The 21,723-nt window shown below is 42.1% G+C and overlaps 1 protein-coding gene across 2 annotated transcripts in view; it reads right to left on the bottom strand.

The window, feature by feature from the left end:
- Positions 1-21,723, bottom strand: part of LOC137341646 (lysine-specific demethylase RSBN1L-like) — a 59,397-nt gene that overhangs the window by 21,490 nt on the left and 16,184 nt on the right. For both annotated transcript variants that reach the window (XM_068004980.1, XM_068004981.1), the window contains one exon: positions 9,500-10,134. In XM_068004980.1, coding sequence (XP_067861081.1) covers positions 9,500-10,134 — 635 coding nt within the window. The remainder of the gene's footprint in view (positions 1-9,499; positions 10,135-21,723) is intronic.

The raw sequence follows: 21,723 nt of genomic DNA on the forward strand, positions 1-21,723 counted from the left end.
TTGTTGAGGGCAGTGGTGACTTTGACAGCGACAGGTAAGAAGATGGTGCTCGGGCCAGCCGGGAGCAGCTCGGCATGAAGGAGGCTACAGATGTCCACGACTACATGTCGAGTGACTCTGAGCCTCCGTGTGCACTGCTCCTCAGAGAGGTCCAGGAAGCTGAGCCTCGGTCTGTAGACCCTGTGGCGAGGGTAGTGCCTTCTGTGACGCATCTCTCTCTGCCGTTGCCCTCCCTCCTGCTGTGCAGGTGGATGTGTCACAGCACTGTTGTGGAGCTCCAAGTGTTAGAGGTGGACGGCGTGGCCGGCGAGGGTGGTGATGCTGTTCGTCCTCCGAGGTCATGACTGCAGCTACAGCGGCCCCCGTCCAGAAGATGTACATTTGAGGGGGTCCGCAAGGTAGGTAAATGTGTCTGGACACCGGGGTAAGTGTGCAAGTTGGTGAATTTTGTTGTTAGGAGGAGGGTGGTGGAGGCCAAACTTTGTCCCAAGTGACAGAGTGGCCTCCTGCAATGAGTGAGGGTCTCCACCCCCCCCATCTGTCAAATGGACCTTTGCAGCTGCCGCACGTCCATTTCAACTGGGAGTGTTTCCCCCAGTACGGGAAACAGTCCTGGTTGACTTGAAAATCCCATCCCTCCTAAAATATCAGGTCAATCAGGTCGGTAAATGGCCTGAAGTACCTAGTTAATTACTTCAAGTGGCACATGCGGGGGCTGCACGCAAATTTGTACATTCCGGGCTCCGGACCCGCCCCGGGAATCCCCGATTTTCAGAGCCCCGCCGCCACGAACGCACCCGCTTAGGGGTGCGAAAAATCAAGCCCCTAGTCTCTTTTTGCCCACCTGAATGAATTATGCTGTTAAGTTAATAAAATCAAATTTTATTCTATAAAAAAATTCATTCTGCCAATGGTTTTCAAATAATTGGGGAAAAACTCAAATCCTTTCCAGTTATGTTAACTGACACTTGCTTTAACAAACCCTACAGATGCATGATGGGAACTTCAGCACATCAGACCAACAGATCACCCTGAAGCCAACAGTGTGATAGCTGTTGGTCAAGTGTCAGCTTCAAGCCCAGGTTTTTCCAGAGAGGCATTAATGAAGTGACTGAAAACACACTAAACTCACCTATAAAGTTGTCTAATCATGTTAATAGAAATATATAACTTTAATTAAAACGTTCCATCTAGCCCATATTCACAGGCTGAGGGGGGAAAAAAATCAAATTGTTTGGATTCATTTACATTCTCCTTTCTTTCATTGGTATTTTCTTATGACTGATTATTCAGCATTGGTTGCTTTCATAAGTCTTTTGTAGTTTTCTAGTTATTTTCCTCACTTTTGATTTGTACATTCCTCAACTCTTCAGTTCTGATTTGCTTATGTTTTACTTTGAGCCAATCAACAAGGCATGGCAGGAAAAGCTTGGCACTTACAGGAAGCGTACACTATATGCAAGACTTTTAATATTGTATATAAACAGTTTAGAATGTTTATTTTTGTAAATTAGTTAATACTAACTGATGTTGATCAAGTGCATTCTGAGCTTGAGGACAATTGTGATAGTTAGCTGCTACAGTTGCCACGTTTCATCGGATCTGTTTCTTTAGGGCCACTGCTCAGCTACTCCCTGTGGGAAAGTGATCCAAGTTAAGATGAATTAGAGATTGATTGCCAAGAGACGTTTCTGTTGATTGGCAGCTGTTTGTAAATTCCAGCCCCTGCCTTAGTGGAGAGGTCAAGTTAGAAAGTTTCTAATTTTTTAAAAAGAGGTTATTCAGATGAATGCCAGATGCAAGAATTTTATATATAGAACATTAATAAAGGCACTTAAATGTCATATGCAGCATTACAACGATGTTATAAACAAAAAAAATTAAAATAATTTTAAATGTACAAAATTTCAGGCACTATTCCTACTTCCCAATTTTCTCTTTCGCTCCAGTCTCTCGTTTTACGTTTACGTAATTTTATGATAAGTACACCCCTAATAACCTATTTTAAAGTACACTTTAGAGGCAGGACCAAGAATGAAAAATTAGTTTTTAGCCATTTCTTTTCAATTAATTAATTAACCTAATATGGGGATACAACAGTCAGACATGTTTTAATTCATCAAACCAGTGAGGATGGAAAATAAGTAATTTCATCAAGGTTAGGAGGTCAATCAGTGAGAAAGTAAACTGGTCAGCGATGGCCTGTATCCACTATAGTTTAGAAGAATGAGAGGGGATCTCATTGAAACATAAAATTCTGACAGGGCTAGACAGACTGGATGCAGGGAGGATGTTTCCCCTGGCTGGGGGATCCAGAACGAGGGGTCACAGTCTCAGGATACGGGGTGGGACATTTACGACTGAGATGAGGAGAAATTTCTTCACACAGAGGGTGGTGAACCTGTGGAATTCTCTGAAGGCTGTGGAGGCCAAGCCACTGAATATATTTAATAAGGAGCGAGATAGATTTTTAGACACAAAAGGCATCAAGGGGATCAGCCAAGATCATATTGAATGGCAGAGCAGGCTCAAAGGGCCGAATGGCCTAAGCCTGCTCCTATTTTCTAAGTTTCTAAATTATACGGTTTAAATTATTAGAATACTAAATAACATTCTACAGTTATTCCAGGCTAGCTGCCGAGCAACAGGAATTTTTGTCTCCCCATGCTGCAGAGATAACCACATTTCTCTGGCCTGGGTATGTTTATATTCTGAATAATTTAATGTCTCAGACAATCTACTTGATCCAGCCAAACTGGCTGCAAAATTCAAATGATCAGATTCAAAAAAACAAGTACCTATTCATTTCATTGCACCCAGTCCATCACCAGGACTACCTACTTTCCCCTTCGCAACATAGCCTGTCTACTTCATCCCATCACTGCTGAAACACTCATCCATGTAGTCTAAGCTTGATTTGTCTAATGGAGGCTCAGTACACACTTCTATCTTGACAGAAGAATGGTATTTCTAAAGTACCACCAGATAATCAGTGGGGCTGCATCAGTGTCCAGCAAAACATGTTACCCGTCCTCTTCCAAACAGAGGGGTCTGGCAAAACCTAACACAAGGGAGAAGATGTGGTCACAAACTGCTTGCCCCACAAACCATTGTAGAAAGCTTTTAGCAGACCACGTCCTTGTAGACAGCTTTTACCAGAACAGCCTCAGAATCAAAGACTGCAAACGAAAAACCAAGATTTAATGCAGTAGTAATGATATTATGTAAATACCCTTTTCTTTAACATATGGGCAAGATTTCAGGATGACTCAGCTGGTTAAGACAGTGAGAAGTTGAGCCATGTAGACCACAAAGGGTCCTAGGTTTGATTACCTGGCAGTGCCTTTGGAGTGTTAAAATTATTTTCAATGCCTGTGGATTCGGAATGGGGAATAAAGCTCCAACTTCTCTGATTGCTACTCAGTGATCCGTTGCTTACTTGCACGAGAAATGTTCAGCCGGTTCCAACCAGTTAACCACATTTCTCTGGCCTGTGGTTACACACAAACAACTTGAAATTCAACAAATGAGACAACCAAATACTTGAGTGGCCATTCAGTAGTTTGTAATATACTAGCGGATCCCCTGTGGCATTGCTCACACTGAGTTGTGGGGGCTAGGAGTGCACATTTCCAATGAAAAGAATGCAGAAAGAAATTTGTAAGATCTCCACAGGAACAGTGTGTTTTTTCTTGATTGGATTCGGAAAATTAATGAATGCTTTCCTTACCTACTATAGGTAGGTAGATATATCGAACGATCTCTGCATGTTATATGGGGAAACAGCTATTTATCTTTACGGTTCATCTGTGGTAGGGTGTGAGTTTTTAAGAGTAAATACCAAGAAATATAGAAAACTTAAGATTGATTCACAGCTTGGCTTCTTTACTAGATATCTCAGTTTTTATTGCAACAACTTAAATACATGTTTAAATCAGGGCATTTATTCGAACCTTCCTCCAAACCTGAATGGTACAGTCCTTCCACAACTTGCTACTGTGCACATGAATATTGTTTTTTGAATTCTCACCATAAACAATTAAAAGGCAGGAGCTGAAACCATTTAGAATACATTACAAAATATGAGGACTTACTCCTTCCTGAATCACCAGTTTTCCCCTCCACTCTTTCTGCCTTTGGTTCTATTGTACTTCCCAGCTGCATTTTCAGGATGTCAGTAGGTTTATATCATTTTCCCTTTCAAACATTTCCTCAGAAAAAGTTATATATGTAAATTTAAAAAAATCAAATTACAGTAACTGTTTCTAATAATGGCTTTCTTTGAGGCTTTTACCTACAGCAATTTTCTATTGAGCTAGGAGTGCAGGAGGAAGCAGGGCATATAAACAGCAAATTCTGGCAAGTTTTGTGAATGGGTGGTCTTGCTGTCAATCAATTTCTAGACGTTGGGAAGCATGAACGACTGTTGACTGCTTTGCTGTTTAGTTTCTTCAGCTGATAACAATATGCCTTGGAATCTGCATGGACTCAAGGATGAGCCTTCTTATAGGAACAGGCTACTAAAAGGAGGACATTGTTCAGTGCATTTCTAACACAAAAATGCTATAACAGTCCCCACCACTTACACCATCCATGCTTAGCAGGGGTGGCCGCCTATATCGGACAAATAGCGCTAACCATTTGCCAGTACCGTAGGAGTGAATTACAAAGGCGCTTAGAACGTATTAAGCCCACTGGCTATTTCCGGCAGTTCAATAAATTTGTCGCACCTTGTTAACCCAGTGTATTTATCAATTTACACACTGCTTCACATCTGTATAATGTTCATTTTTTTATGCCCTGGAGATTTCTATGACAAACTGTTCTAAAATTAAATGGGAGTAGTATGGACATAGAAATGAAGGTATCAGGGATTAAAATATCTAAAAGAATCACTAGAACCTCAGTGTTACAAAAGCCGGACTGTACGTATAGACTGGAGCACATATCCTGAAATTACTTTATCTAGCCATAATAGGATGCACAACAATGAACAAAAACACATTTGTGTTTTAAGTTTGCTTGGTTTAAACTATACATGTTTTGCTGTTGGTCTCAAACATGAGGCACCAGTGATCAGTTTTTACGTAATGAATCGGAGACAGGTTTTACCATCCACTGCTTATAATGGGTCGATCTAGTTAACACGAACACGCACACTAAGCGATGGGAACTGTATATAGATAGTTTAATCATCTTTCCATTTGAAAAAAATTATTTAACCTTATTTCCAGGATTTTCAAAAAAAATTCAGATTTGCTTTATTTTATTAGCAATTGTTGCTGACTGTCCATTTTTGACTTCTTGACTGGTGTTTATCATTGCTGTCCACTACTTGGTACGTTCCTCATCTAATCAGTTGTGATTTGTTGTTGTAGTATAAATATGAAATTTGTACCCAGGTGACAAGCGTGACAGAAATATGACAGTGTGATGGACAAAAAAAAGCATGATGGATAGATAGATAGATAAATTAATTAGTGGAATCTTCCATTACAGTGAATCAGAGGATACTGTGTTTTGGGAGGTGCGGATAGAGATAATGAGAGTGAATACTGGGGTGCTGAGGTGGGGAGTGGGAAGAGGAGAAAGGAACAATCGTTTTTTGAATTCTCAGTATAAAAAAAGGCAAGTGCTGTAATCTTTCTATTCTCTATCCCTCCCTCTGAAGCAATGGGGTGAAGCTGGGATGTGCAAGTGGGAAGGGGTGCACATCTCCAGTGAAAGAATTTGGAAGGAAAAGTGCAAAAGTTCTGCCCGGAGATGGTGAAATAATGGAAAATAGTGTTTTCTTTACCCATTGCAACTAGTTAAATAACTATCACAGTTGCATAAATAAATGTGTGTGAACAATTGTTTTCAATTTTAAACAGTACAAGGAAAAAGGGCAGGTGCCATCATCATGTCTTTGTGTCTCAGCCAGCCTCTTGTTGGCTAAAAAAGCACAAGAAACTAGTTTCCCTCTCATACCGTACCTCAAAAAAGGTTCTAAAGTTCATGCTTCAAATTGTTTGGAAAACATTTTAACAAAAACTCAATTATAATTATAAACTCAATCAACTGTGGCTAGAGTATATCACAATTTTAGTGTGCAGGATTTCCCAGAATGTATTTATACAATTTCTTTACTGCAACAACTCAAACATTTATTTTAGCCTACAACAATATTTGTATTTGTTTTACCAAAAGGTTTCAAAACAAGCTGAACAATGAATTTTAAACCCTTTTTGGAGGTTACTATTAATTTTTTTTTTAAAACTTCAGAATGAAAGGCTGCAGAGAGAAGAAAAAACAAACACAGATGATTAGAGTACCTGGCCTTTATTTTGTTGGTACATTTGGAATTTAAAAATAATTTACATAAAAACTTGTTTATCCAGCCAATCTATTTTCCAGGAACCAATCAAACCCACTTGCCTCACTGTACCTGGGAAGATCTTTTAGAAACTTCTTTCCAAATTCTCACTCGAGATGTGCATCCTCCCCCACTTCTAGGCCCCAGCGCTCACATGGTAACTGTAAATAATACCTCAATGTATTTACTAGGGTTTGTTTATACATGCAATTTATTTAAGTCTAAAAACATTAATTTATTAATTTTTCAAGAACCAATTACAAAACACTTCAATGTAGAGATTTCTTGGAAACATTTTCTAAATTCTTTTCCTCCCATTCCCACCCCCAGTGCTACCATCCGCAATGTTCCACCCCAGAGTGATGTCAAACCATGGGATCCCTCTCCCTCATGGTGCAACAGTTTTCTATTCAATTTGCAGGCCATTCAACCATGTAACTTTCTCACCATGATTGGATTAATTAATTATTTCTTCCCCCATTCTCTTTATCTAACCCAACTAAAACTGCTTAACCTTCAGTCTTGATAAAGGGTTATACCCAAAATATTAACTTGTTTTTCCCTTTCAGATGCTAATTAATCTACATTTTATATGTATATAATAAACAAGTAGATTGCTGACAACACCACAGGCAGTCAGTTCATGATTACATATTTTTTTCCCCCAATGTAAAGATGGTGGAGGTGAGAGAGACTCCAAGGCTTGCTCCACTGAGCCTCCTAGTGGCCAGAGCCTGCAATGACACCATGACACTTGCAATAGCAAAACTGAATGGAAAATATTGACGGCAATTGATAACTGTAAATGTTGATATATAAGTGGAACCACAAATTGCAACAGGAAGTAAGGCTAATGGACAGGAAGCAGGCACCCTATACAAGCTCTCCTCTTCAGCTCCATCCTAACCCTTCTATTTCTCTCTCCCCATGTTCAGGGTCCACTGAATCCTTTTGCTCCTTATTGTGAAGTACTCTGATGTTTTCCTGCAAGTAAGGAGCTTTATATAAATGCAAATTATCTCTCGCCACTGAGCAAGAGAATTCAAGGTCTATTTTCACAATCCAACAGCAGAGAAACTATTCCCTTTCAAATTTCCCCTCACTGGGCAAACACTACTAACTTCATTATTTTTAGATGGTGATCTATGACACACCAGCAGTTTTGTTGGTGGGGGGTGGGGAGGAGGAAGGAAACAGGAAGAGGATGGGTGAAACAAGAAGATAGGATGACAAAATCAGTAGTTTTATGCATAGTGTCCAGTAGCCAAAGGTATAAGTTTAAACTCTTGACCTAAATTCTCAATAATCCCAGCAAAAACTTAGTGGCAGCATACAAATATTACTGAACTTGAGGATTTATCTATTTACTGTTGAATTTAATGTTCGATGTGTGGATCAAGTGTAAGCTCCAGGAAAGCGCAATAATATTGCCTACAGAATGTTCCGCAGACCCTTTGGTAGCAGATGTGGAAACATTTATGACCAGGATTGTCCCACAGTCCCAAATCTAGGAGGAATCATAGTAGCATACAGTGGCAAAGAACTGTTGTCAGCCATGCTGAGGTCTTCCCCATGTGGGGAGAATCTCAGAAGAGGAAGTCATGTTTTGTTAGTTTCTATGTCCTAGCACTTAGAACCATATTGTCAGAGCATTCAACCTCTTGGTCAGAGAAAGCAAGAGCCTAAATAGAAGTTTAATTAAAAAGGAATATTTTCCTCCCTACACACTTTTTAAAAAAAAATTCAAAAAATCAAATCCTTCAAAACATTTCAAAATAAATTACCTGCATAAACTGCTATACAAGATTGCAAGATAGTTTTAGATAAAGAAGCCCCTTTAGCTCCACTGGTCTTATCATTCCAGATTACCAACCCACTATTTTCCCAAAACAGCATCTGGTCATTTCTTAAATGAATGAAGTGTCATGGCTTCAGTCTGTTTTCCTGGCAACCTCTTCCAGCTGTTCTTCATCCCTTGTAAAGAAGAATGTCGACATCTGTCCCAAACATGCTCTTCACAAACCTGAAGCTGTGCCCTGTTGATCTGCTACCCTGGCACATTATTGGAACGTAAAAATGTCTAGGATCAGAAAAGACTACTGCAGTCCACCTGGCTGGTCCATCTCAAAGTATAGTTTCAAGTTTAATTTTGTCATCTCATCAATTGTCATACATATCATAGTTGTCTCTTTATAAACAACAACTTGCATTTATATAGTGCCTTTAACGTAGTAAAAAGGTCTCAAGGCACTTCACAGGAGCGTTATCAAACAAAATTTGACACCGAGTCACATAAGGAGGTATTAGGGAAGTGACCAAAAGCTTGGTCAAAGAGGTAGGTTTTAAGTAGCGTCTTAAAAGGAGGAGAGGTAGAGGCAGAGAGATTTTGAGAGGGAATTCCAGAGTTTAGGGCTCGAGAAGAACCCTAGCGTTACATTGTTCCTCACAGCTTTTCGCTCTAACACCTGGGATGAGTCTCGTTGTTCTCCTCTGCAGTATCGCTAGGGTCTGAATGTACCCTTATATTGCGGTAACCAGAACTCTATGCAATGCTCCGGGCTTGGTTTAACTTTTGAGGATTTGAATTTAACCTATTTACTAATGTGATTCACATTTGCTTTGTTTAATGTTACTGCAGACTGTTTAGATATGGCGAACACCCCTAGGATCCCCTCAGGCAAGTCAATCCCATCCTTAGAGTTCACATGCCTCCTATTTTCACTCTGAATATGCAGTAACTTGCACTTGTCCATATTAAGCTTCATTTGTCACTGATCAATAGTGTCAACATAATATTGCACAGGAAGGGCAAAAGTGTAGTTTACAACATTGAATAATGTACTGAAATATAAATTCTAGGCTTTTATTTAAAATTCCTCGCCATCAGTGAATACGCAACAGTCCATAGAAGCCATTAATAAAATTCCTTGGTCAGCCCTGCCAAGCTATACTTGAACAGTTCAAAAAAGCATGTGCGAGAACAGTTTCCCCTTCCTCTCCAGACAACCTAGCACAAATTGGAAAAAATATCCTTAAAGAAGCCAAATACATCAGTTAAGGCTTCAACTGAAAGCATAAACACTGGCACTGATTCCTTGGGTGCCTTTAGTTACATGAATTTTGAGAGATACACACACACCCTACCTGAGCATTGAAGTTTGACATAGTAGTTGTCTCTATATCCTTCTTTCCCAAGATCTCCATCTTCACTGGTGCACTTGGAAAGCTATAGGCAAAGTACTCCAGGAAATCTGGTAAGTATGCAGCAGCTCCATGAACAATACCCATGACATAATAGGCTGCAAAGTTGTTATTCTCACTAAATGTCAGATTCACAAACTCCTCTGAAAATCTCTCCATCTCCACAAGAGATAAGGAAGATAGTTCATCCATGTAGGCATGCACCACTGAAGCTCCTCCATTAGGCTGGTCTTCTATGTGGATAAACCTTCTGAATTCCAACAGATCTAGTCTTGAACCTTTGTTTTCAACACTGGAATCCCTGCACAAGTTAGGGGGATGTTGACCACTTTCCACTGGCACACATTCAGACAGTCTACCTTCTGGGTACAGAATGGTTATCCTATTCCCATCTTCTATTGAAGTCACCTCCCGTTCTTTGATTTCTGACATTAGCCCTGAAGAAACTGTTTGAATGGATTTGCTGCACATTTTGGGCGGTTTTCGTTTTTCACTTTCCTTGTGTTTCTTTTTCTTTTTCTTCTTTATCTTTTTAAACTGGAATTCTTCTGTACTAAGTTTTCTTTTTTCACTGTTACCTGCAAGCAAATGAAACAGAAAATATCTATAGTTTCAACAAATTTGTAATGTCAGCTTAATGATTTTTTGAGAATCCAACCATTGTGAAATTTCAAGTTTTGACAGAACAGCAGAACCCATTTACCTATTTCCTTGCAGAGTCTTTAATTTCAATCAGGTTTACATATGCAGCTTCTCAAACTATTTATTATGTCTTTTTATTTGTTTTCATTTGTTCTTTGAAGGATTCTTACTTGTCCCCTATTCTGCACTTCTTTCTTCTTCACACCCCACTTAGAACTGCATGAGTCAACCTGCACACAGGATACTGCCAACGCTGCTGTTGTTCCAGCTGCAAGGAGGAACACAAGAGTGGCCTGGGGTGGTATTCTCCAAAGCAATTGAGCATGAAGCTTCCACTTACAGCTGAGCTCAATGGTTAGGAATTCATAGCAGGGAACCCACATCCTACCAATTCTATGGCACCACAAATGTGCCATCACTTTTTAACATAATATTATAGTCATAATCTACAAATTGTAACTGAAGAAAGCACAATGCTAGGTTAGGCCGTCTTTTGCAGCCTACGAGTGCCATTCAATTCCATATAAAAATAGGAAATCATCCTCCAGGGGAAACACAGCATGAATACTGTAAAAATCTTCATGCACACTTGAGATGCTGCTCCCTATCCCTTGTATTGAATCGTATCCATAGTGCTTAACCAGCAAAGAATGAGTGTTTGTCATTCATTCAACTACCTATTAGTAAAGCGATGTAGTGCAGTATGTAAAGACTGTATTTACTGCAGTTTGGAGCACTTAATGTACTGGCTAAAAAAGACTTACACTTGGACCTCTAAAAAGCTTTTGACTAAATTCTCTGTAAAAGGACACAATTTAAGCTTAAAAGTAGAAAGAGATCTTAGTAGTCTTGCTGCTAAACATACCCAATCACTGTGGAGCACTGTGAACATTTAAAGAAATATTTCATAATTATCAACAAATACACATTCCACTGAGGAATAAAAACTCCACGGGAAAAGTGATCCATCCATGGCTGATATAAGTTAAAGATAGTACTAGGTTAAAAGAGGCTTAAAATGTTGCCAAGAACTGTAGTAAGCCTGAGGATTGGGTGAGTTTTAGGAACCAGCAAAGGATGACCAAAAAATTGATAGAGGGAGAAAATTGAATGAGAGTAAACTAGCATATATGTAAAAAGGAAGAGAGTAGTGAAAGTAAACGTGGGTCCCTCAGAAGCAGAGACAGGAGAAATTATTATGGGGAACAAGGAAATGGCAGAGACGTTAAACAAATACTTTGTATCTGTCTTCACAGTAGAAGACACAAAAAACATAACAGAAATAGTGGGAAACCAGGGAGGTCGAATGAGAGTGAAGAACTTAAAGTAATTAATATTAAAGAAAATGTACTGGAGAAATGAATGGGACTAAAAGCCAACAAATCCCCTGGACCTGATGGCCGACATCCTAGGGTTCTAAAAGAGGTGGCTGCAGAGATAGTGGATGCATTGGTTATGATCTTGCAAAATTCCCTAGATTCTAGAACGGTCCCAGTGGATAGCAAATGTAACTCCGCTATTCAAGAAAGGAGGGAGCGAGAAAACAGGGAACTACAGGCCAGTTAGCCTGACATCAGAAGTCAGGAAAATGCTGAAATATATTTTAAGGAAATGGTAACAGAGCACTTTGCCTAATCATATTATGATGTTCTGAGTCAACATGGTTCAATGAATGGGAAATTGTGTTTAACAATTTTAGAGTTTTTTTGAGGATGTAACTAGCAGGGTAGATAAAGGGGAACCAGTGGATGTCGTATATTTGGATTTTCAAAAGGCATTCGATAAGGTGCCACATAAAAGGTTGTTACGCAAGATAAGGGCTCATGGGGTTGAGGGTAATATATTAGCATGAATAGAGGATTGGTTAACGGACAGAAAACAGAGAGTAGGGATAAATGGGTCGTTTTCAGGTTGGCAGGCTGTAACTAGTGGAGAGCTGCAAGGATTAGTGCTTGGGCCTCAGCTATTTACAATCTATTTTAATGACTTAGATGAAGGGACCAAGTGTAATGTATCCAAGCTTGCTGACGATACAAAGCTAGGTGGGAAAGTAAGCTGTGAGGAGGACACAAAGAGTCTGCAAAGGGATATAGACAGGTTAGGTGAGTAGGCAAGAAGGTGGGAGATGGAGTATATATAATGTGGGGAAATGTGAGGTTATTCATTTTGGAAGGAAGAATAGAAAAACAGATTTTTTTTTAAATGGTAGGAAACTATTAAATGCTGGTGTTGAGAGATTTGGGTGTCCTCGTACGAGAAACACAAAAAGTGATCAAACAATTAGGAAGGTAAATGGCATGTGGGCCTTTATTGAGAGTAAGGAAGTCCTACTACAATCGTACAGGGCTTTGGTGAGACCTCACCTGGAGTACAGTGTACAGTTTTGGCCTTCTTATCTAAAAGAATATACTTGCCTTAGAGGCGGTGCAACGAAGGTTCACCAGGTTAACTCCTGGGATGAGAGGGTTGTCCTGTGAGGAGAGATTGAGTAGAATGGGCCTATATTCTCTGGAGTTTAGAAGAATGAGAGGTGATCTCATTGAAACATAAGATTCTGCAGGGGCTTGACAGGATAGATGCTGAGATGTTGTTTCCCTTGGCTGGAGAGTCTAGAACTAGGGGTCATAGTCTTAGGGTAAGGGGTCAGCCATTTAAGACTGAGATGAGGTGGAATTTCTTCACTCAGAGGGTTGTGAATCTTTGGAATTCTCTACCGCAGTGGGCAGTGGATGCTGAGTCATTGAATATATTCAAGACTGTGATGGATAGATTTTTGGACTTTAGGGGAATCAAGGGATATGGGGATGGGGCAGGAAAGTGGAGTTGCGGTGGAAGATCAGCCATGATCTTAACGAAAGGCGGAGCAGGCTCGAGGGGCTATATGGCCTACTCCTGTTCCTACTTAGCTTCTTGTGTTCTAAAGCAATACTAAACCATAAGCCAAAACAGTAGCATATAACTCAAAGGAAGTCAGATTTAAATTGTACAGAGCTCTGGTCACATCCCTTGAGTACCATGTCCAGTTTTGGTTACAGAAACAAAAAAGAGACTCAAATCCTAGAAGCAGTGCAGAGAAGAGATAAGACTGATCCCTAGTGCCAGAGGACTGGGTTATGAGGAAAGACTGAAGAAACTTGTTTCTTTTTCAACCTTGAAAGGAGTGGGCTATGAGGAGAAATCAGAAGCACATGACAGTAAATAGTTAACAGTAAAATAAAGAACTTGCATTTATATAATGTCGTTCATGACCTTATGATGTCCTAAAGCGCTTGACAGCCAATAAAGTACTTTTGAAGCGTAGTCACTGTTGTAATTTAGGAAACACTGCAGCCAATTTTGACATAGCAAGGTCTCACAAACAGCAATTTAACAATGACCAGATAAACTGCTTTTTTTTAAAAAGTGATGTTGGTTGAGGGAGTTATTGTCCAGGACATAGAAGAACTCCCCAGCTCTTCTTCAAAATAGTGCCATGGAATCTTTTGTGTCCACCTGAGCAGGCAGACAGGGCCTCCTTCAGTACTGCACTGAAGTGCCAGCCTAAATTATGTGCTCAAGTCTCTGGAGTGGGACTTGAACACACAACCATCTGACTCAAAGGCGAGAGTGCTACCACTGAACCAAGGCTGACACCTGAAACTTACTGTAACTTGTACACACAGTGGTTTGCTGGACATATTTTGCAAAACCACCACAAAACTTCCTGTATATGGCCTCACTGTGTACTGAACACATTAGGAACAGGATATAGGCACTGGTCCACTGTTCCAGTCACACTACCACTGTTCTGGTCTTGGCGTTCTGGGACAGTTTTGCTTTCAAGTCCTGAAATACTGCAATGTTTAGACTTACCAATTGATTTAGAATACAGACTTGAGAAATGAAATATCCTGCTAAATTATAATTTGAAAGTCCAAAAAATCGTTGTCTGGTTTTATCCTAAAAATAAACAGTAAGATTTTCCAAAAGGCAATTTAATAGGACGGCAGAGAGGACGGTCAAACAGAAGGAAATAAAGAAAGACTTGCATTTATATATTTGCATTTATATACTTGACCTCGTCCTCACCAATCTACCTGTCGCAGATGCATCTGTCCATGACAGTATTGGTAGGAGTGACCACCGCACAGTCCTCGTGGAGACGAAGTCCCGTCTTCGCACAGAGGACACCAATGTGTTGTGTGGCACTATCACCGTGCTAAATGGGATAGATTCAGAACAGATCTAGTAGCTCAAAACTGAGCATCCATGAGGTGCTCTGGGCCATCAGCAGCAGTAGAATTGTATTCCAGCACAATCTGTAACCTCATGGCCTGGCATATTCCTCACCCTACCATTACCAACAAGCCAGGGGATCAACCCTGGTTCAATGAAGAGTGTAGAAGAACATGCCAGGAGCAGCACCAGGCTTACCTAAAAATGAGGTGCCAACCTGGTGAAGCTACAACTCAGGACTACATGCATGCTAAACTGCAGAAGCAACATGCTATAGACAGAGCTAAGCGATTCCACAACAAAGCTCTGCAGTCCTGCCACATCCAGTCGTGAATGGTGGTGGACAATTGAAAAAATAACAGGAGGAGGAGAAGGCTCTGCAAACATCCCCATCCTCAATGATGGCGGAGTCCAGCACGAGTGCAAAAGACAAGGCTGAAGCATTTGCAACCATCTTCAGCCAGAAGTGCTGAGTAGATGATCCATCTTGGCCTCCTCCCGATATCCCCACCACCACAGAAGCCAGTCTTCAGCCAATTCGATGCACTCCACGTGATATCACGAAACGGCTGAGTGCACTGGATACAGCAAAGGCTATGGGCCCCGATAGCATCCCGGCTGTAGTGCTGAAGACTTGTGCTCCAGAACTAGCTGCGCCTCCAGCCAAACTGTTCCAGCACAGCTACAACACTGACATCTGGCCGACAATGTGGAAAATTGCCCAGGTATGTCCTGTCCACAAAAAAGCAGGACAAATGAAATCCGGCCAATTACCGCCCCATCAGCCTACTCTCAATCATCAGCAAAGTGATGGAAGGTGTCGTCGACAGTGCTATCAAGCGGCACTTACTCACCAATAACCTGCTCACCGACGCTCAGTTTGGGTTCCGCCAGGACCACTCGGCTCCAGACCTCATTACAGCCTTGGTCCAAACATGGACAAAAGAGCTGAATTCCAGAGGTGAGGTGAGAGTGACTGCCCTTGATGTCAAGACAGCATTTGACAGAGTGTGGCACCAAGGAGCCCTCGTGAAACTGAAGTCAATGGGAATGAGGGGGAAAACTCTCCAGTGGCTGGAGTCATACCTAGCACAAAAGAAGATGGTAGTGGTTGTTGGAGGCCAATCATCTCAGCCCCAGGACATTGCTGCAGGAGTTCCTCAGGGCAGTGTCCTAGGCCCAATCATCTTCAGCTGCTTCATCAATGACCTTCCCTCCATCATAAGGTCAGAAATGGGGATGTTCGTTGATGATTGCACAGTGTTCAGTTCTATTCGCAACCCCCCAGATAATGAAGCAGTCCGTGCCCGCATGCAGCAAGACCTGGACAACATCCAGGCTTGGGCTGATAAATGGCAAGTAACATTCGCGCCAGACAAGTGCCAGGCAATAACCATCTCCAACAAGAGAGAGTCTAACCACCTCCCCTTGACATTCAACGGCATTACCATCGCCGAATCCCCCACCATCAACATGCTAGGGGTCACCATTGACCAGAAACTTAACTGAACCAGCCATATAATTACTGTGGCTACAAGAGCAGGTCAGAGGCTGGGTATTCTGCGGCAGGTGACTCCCCAAAGCCTTTCCACCATCTACAAGGCACAAGTCAGGATGTGATGGAATACTCTCCACTTGCCTGGATGAGTGCAGCTCCAACAACATCCAGGACAAAGCAGCCCACTTGATTGGAACCCCATCCAGCACCCTAAACATTCACTCCCTTCACCAGCGGCGCACTGCGGCCGCAGCGTGTACCATCTACAGGATGCATTGCAGCAACTCGCCAAGGCTTCTTCGACAGCACCTCCCAAACCCACGACCTCTACCACCTAGAAGGACAAGGGCAGCAGGCACATGGGAACACCACCTGCACATTCCCCTACAAGTCACACACCATCCCGACTTGGAAATATATCGCCGTTCCTTCATTGTTGCTGGGTCAAAATCCTGGAACTCCCTTCCTAACAGCATTGTGGGAGAACCTTCACCTCACGGACTGCAGCAGTTCAAGAAGGTGGCTCACCACCTCCTTCTCAAGGGCAATTAGGGATGGGTAATAAATGCTGGCCTCGCCAGCGACGCCCACATCCCATGAACGAATAAAAAGTGTCTCAAAGTGCTTCACAGTCAAAGAAATACTTTTGAAGTGTAGTCACTGTTGTAATGTGGGGAATTGTGATAGCCAATTTGCACAGAGCAAGGTCACAAACAGCAATAAGATGATCTGTTGGTTGGTTGAGGGATGAAGAGTGTCCTGGGATCTCATATGTCCACCTGAGAAGGCAGTTTCACGCGTCATCCGAAAGGCAGCTCCTTCGACAATGCAGACCTCCCTCATTACTTCACTATCAGCCAGGATTATGTGCTGAAGCCTTGAATGGGGCTTGAACCCACAACCTTCCGACTCAGAGGTGAGAGTGCTACCACTGAGCCAAGGCTGACACCAAGAAAGGAGTATAACACTTTACTTTCATTATTTTGATTCCTAAAAATATCCACTTTTACTCAGCAGACTTCACAAGGCAACAGAGTTAGTTAATATTTATGAAGATACAATAGAAGGTACAAGTGCAAGGGATTCAAGCAAGATTTCAAGTTAGTTCACCACCCCTCCCACCCCATTTACTAATGAGTAAAATCAGTGCACTATAAAAGAGGAACAGCAGCAAAGTGCTAAGACACTGGTTAATGGAAATATTCCATAGTGGGATTTTCTTGTTTTGCCAATTTTCCCCCTGCCTCTTCTGAAGCCATTGACTCCTTGCTGGAATACAGTTCCACAGGTGCCAGTCATCCCAATATCTCACTTAAATGGTTTTTGTTTATAGCGAGAGCCTCGACAGCAAATGTCAGCAACCTCTTCAATCACAGGTAGCATCACTGCTGAGCCCGATCCAATTCTTACTAATGTTGACACACACACCATTCAAACAGGGATCACTGATTAACAATTAGGAGCAGGAACTCTGGTGGATTTTCCCCTCCCTAACTCGAGCACTAAAGTAAATTGCATCGCTGCCGAACTGCTGCTCTGGCTGAAATCAGCTAACGCAGCATGGATTGGAGATTGAACCTGGGACCTTCTTGGTCTTTTTGATTACAGTGAGCCATCAGGGGAGTTACACATGATCATTTTATAATTTTTTCCTCCCAAAATAGCACCACGCTGGTGTTCTATTATGTGTCACAAAGTGACAGGATGTGGATGTGAGCTTAAGCCTCAATCCCCCATATCACAGATTCCCAAACTCTTACACTTTATTCAAGGTCGGGGGTGGGAGATGGAAGAGAGAAAAAGCAGTGACGGTTTACCATTTCCCAACTTGCTTAGTACGGACATAAGAATTTATATATGAATATGACGACTGTGTTCATGCCAGATTATACATAGCCTTATTTATAAGAAGCAGTTTCACAAATGGGGGCCATCAAGGCAGCATTTGACCGAGTGTGGCACCAAGGAGCCCTAGTAAAATTGAAGTCAATGGGAATCAGGGGGAAAACTCTCCAGTGGCTGGAGTCATACCTAGCACAAAGGAAGATGGTAGTGGTTGTTGGAGGCCAATCAACTCAGCCTGCTGCAGGAGTTCCTCAAGGCAGTCAGTGTCCCAGGCCCAACCATCTTCAGCTGCTTCATCAATGACCTTCCCTCCATCATAAGGTCAGAAATGGGGATGTTCGCTGATGATTGCACAGTGTTCAGTTCCATTCGCAACCCCTCAAATAACGAAGCAGTCCGAGCCCGCATGCAGCAAGTCCTGGACAACATCCAGGCTTGGGCTCATAAGTGGCAAGTAACATTCGCACTAGACAAGTGCCAGGCAATGACCACCTCCCCATGACATTCAACGGCATTACCATCGCCGAAATCCCACCATCAACATCCTGGGGGTCACCACTGACCAGAAACTTAACTGGAACAGCCATATAAATACTGTGGCTACAAGAGCAGATCAGAGGCTGGGTATTCTGTGGCAAGTGACTCATCTCCTGACTCCCCAAAACCTTTCCACCATCTACAAGGCACAAGTCAGGAGAGTGATGGAATACTCTCCACTTGCCTGGATGAGTGCAGCTGCAACAACACTCAAGAAGCTCAACACCATCCAGGACAAAGCAGCCCGCTTGATTGGTACCCCATCCAGCACCCTAAACATTCACTCCCTTCACCACCAGTTCACTTTGGCTGCAGTGTGTACCATCCACAGGATGCACTGCAGCAACTCGCCAAGGCTTCTTCGACAGCACCTCCCAAGCCCGCGACCTCTACCACCTAGAAGGACAAGAGCAGCAGGTACATGGGAATACCATCACCTGCACGTTCCCCTCCAAGTCACACACCACCCCGACTTGGAAATATATCGCCATTCCTTCATCGTCGCTGGGTCAAAATCCTGGAACTCCCTTCTCAACAGCACTGTGGGAGAACCTTCACCACACGGACTGCAGCGATTCAAGAAGGCGGCTCACCACCACCTTCTCAAGGGAATTAGGGATGGGCAATAAATGTCGGCCTCACCAGCGACGCCCACATTCCATGAACGAATAAAAAAAAACAAATGGGGGATAAAATTGCCACTGACTTCTTTTGCTCTCGTATGCTATTGTTCTCCAGACGGTTTCTGTGTAGCAGAACAGGCGAAGATAAATTAAGTGTTTTAAAGTTAATGTGCAAATGCTGAATTTTTTAATATTTCAACAGATAAGGGGAAATCTACCGCACAGGACAGCATTGCTCCTTTAAACATAATGGGATTTAGATTAAGTCAATATGCCATTTTATCTATCCATTATCCAGCAATTAATTTGGGTTATTCCAAAAAAAAGTGTAAAATGCTTAATTTTGTTTGTATCTGTAGTTCTGCCTTATATATGGATGCGTGTTTCTAAAAAACAATAATTTTAAATAGAAACATAAAACGGTATGAGGCAAATAGAAGTGTGTTCCATTTAATGCCTGTGGGGTGGTGTGAGGAGTTAAAGGAGGGGTCCACAGTGCTCAAGCTAAGTGAAAAATAAGCAATACCAAACAGTAACATTTAAATATTCTGGCCTGGAGTTTCCTCCGTGGGCACAATTGGGAATTTGTGCCCAAATTGCGCCCATTTTGCCTATGTGAAATAGCACCCAATTATCCTTGCAAACAATCATAAGCCAGAGTGTAAAATTAGCGCAATCTCCAAGCGTAGTTAAAAAGTAATTGGAACAGAGCCAATGGGGTTTGAAGTTGCTGAAGTAGGCATTGCCATTGTTACAGCTTCATCGTCATCACCCCAATTTTGTTCTTAAAGTCAAAAAATTAATTAAATTTAGTTTCCCCCTTCTATAGAAGTGATTTGTGCTAGTGTACTCTCAACTACTAGAAATCAAGAACAGGAGACTTTGCCCTTTCCTGGTCGATGGACACCCAACATCAAAAACACTCAAGTATCATAACCATGCCAACAGTAGCACAAGACTTTATCATGCATTACTCAAATGTACATATGCAACCGGAAATATCTAGGATGGTATTTTCCCTCCAATTTATATCAAATTTATTTTATGTGCAATTGTTATATCATGTCCACAGCAGTCTAAATGGCAAAGTATGACTATGGGTGTGTGACTTACATTCTTAGAGGTCAGTCCTGGGATTACTTTACATTTATGCTGACTTGAGTCATTTTATCTGTAGCTCCATTCACAATAATTTGTTCGACAAATTGAAAAAGCACAAAATACCAAACAGAACAGCCTGCAGAACAAAGATCATATGCTGTACCTCTTATAGAATAGCACTAAGGAGCTTAAGATAAGACTGATTATTTTCCTTACAGTACGGAAATGCCTCTTACCGAACCTTTTATTTTAAGGGATGGGGGAAAGAGACTCTCTGGTAAGTTCCAGAGGTTTATGAGATAAATATAATTGTGGAGTCATACAGCTTTCAAAAGAGCTGGGATTTTCACTGTCTGTATGGCTCAGTACAAGCCACATGACTCATTCAATGGGAGGCTCGTAAAACATATTCAACATTAAGCACAGATCCAGCTCAATGTATTTATAGTCCAACTGTCATTCGTTCTTGCACCTTCAGAAAAAAAGGGATTTTAAAAAAGTGTTGTCAGTAGGATTTCAGTAAAGTGCGATGCTGGGCATGTGAAATGTTCATATTGTCTCCCATTGTAATGTGAAAAGACCTAGTACAGTAACAGCTTCTGTCCTTCGAAACTTGGATTTTTAAAATATTCGTTCATGGGATGTTGGCATCGCTGGCAAGGCCAGCCCAGCATTTATTGCCCACCCCTAATTGCCCTCGAGAAGGTGATGGTGAGCCGCCTTCTTGAACCGCTGCAGTCCGTCTGGTGAAGGTTCTCCCACAGTGCTGTTAGGTAGGAAGTTCCAGGATTTTGACCCAGCAACAATGAAGGAATGGCGATATATTTCCAAGTCGAGATGGTGTGTGACTTGGAGGGGAACGTGCAGATGGTGTTGTTCCCACGTGCCTGCTGCCCTTGTCCTTCTAGGTGGCAGAGGTCGCGGGTTTGGGAGGTGCTGTTGAAGAAGCCTTGGCGAGTTGCTGCAGTGCATCCTGTAGATGGTGCACACCGCAGCCACGGTGCGCCGGTGGTGAAGGGAGTGAATGTTTAGGGTGCTGGATGGGGTACCAATCAAGCGGGCTGCTTTGTCCTGGATGGTGTTGAGCTTCTTGAGTGTTGTTGGAGCTGCACTCATCCAGGCAAGTGGAGAGTATTCCATCACACTCCTGACTTGTGCCCTGTAGATGGTGGAAAGGCTTTGGGGAGACAGGAGGTGAATCACTCGCCGCAGAATACCCAGCCTCTGACCTGCTCTTGTAGCCACAGTTTTTGTGTGGCTGGTCCAGTTAAGTTTCTGGTCAATGGTGACCCCCAGGTCTTTAAAATTCTCAGTGGGTTTGATAGAGTAGACAGAAAATATTTCCATTTGTGTGGGAATCCAACACTAAGGGTCATAAATATGTTATAGTCAGAATTCAACAGAAACTTATTTACCCAGAGAGCGGTTGGAATGTGGAACTTGCTACCATGTGGATTAGTTGAGGCAAATAGCATAGCTGCATTTAAGGGGAAGCTAGATAAGTACATGAGGGAGAAAGGAATAGGAGGTTATGCTGGTAGGGTGGGAGAAGGCTTGTGTGAAGCGCAAACACCGGCATAGGCCAGTTGGGCCGAATGGCCTGTTTCTGTGCTGCCAATATTCTACATTTATCAGTATTAAATTTCATTTGCCATTTATCTGTCCAATGCACAATTGATCCAAATCCTTCTGCAAAATCATAACTG

The sequence above is a fragment of the Heptranchias perlo genome, chromosome 24 (assembly GCF_035084215.1).
Source record: "Heptranchias perlo isolate sHepPer1 chromosome 24, sHepPer1.hap1, whole genome shotgun sequence".
Lineage (NCBI taxonomy): Eukaryota > Metazoa > Chordata > Chondrichthyes > Hexanchiformes > Hexanchidae > Heptranchias > Heptranchias perlo.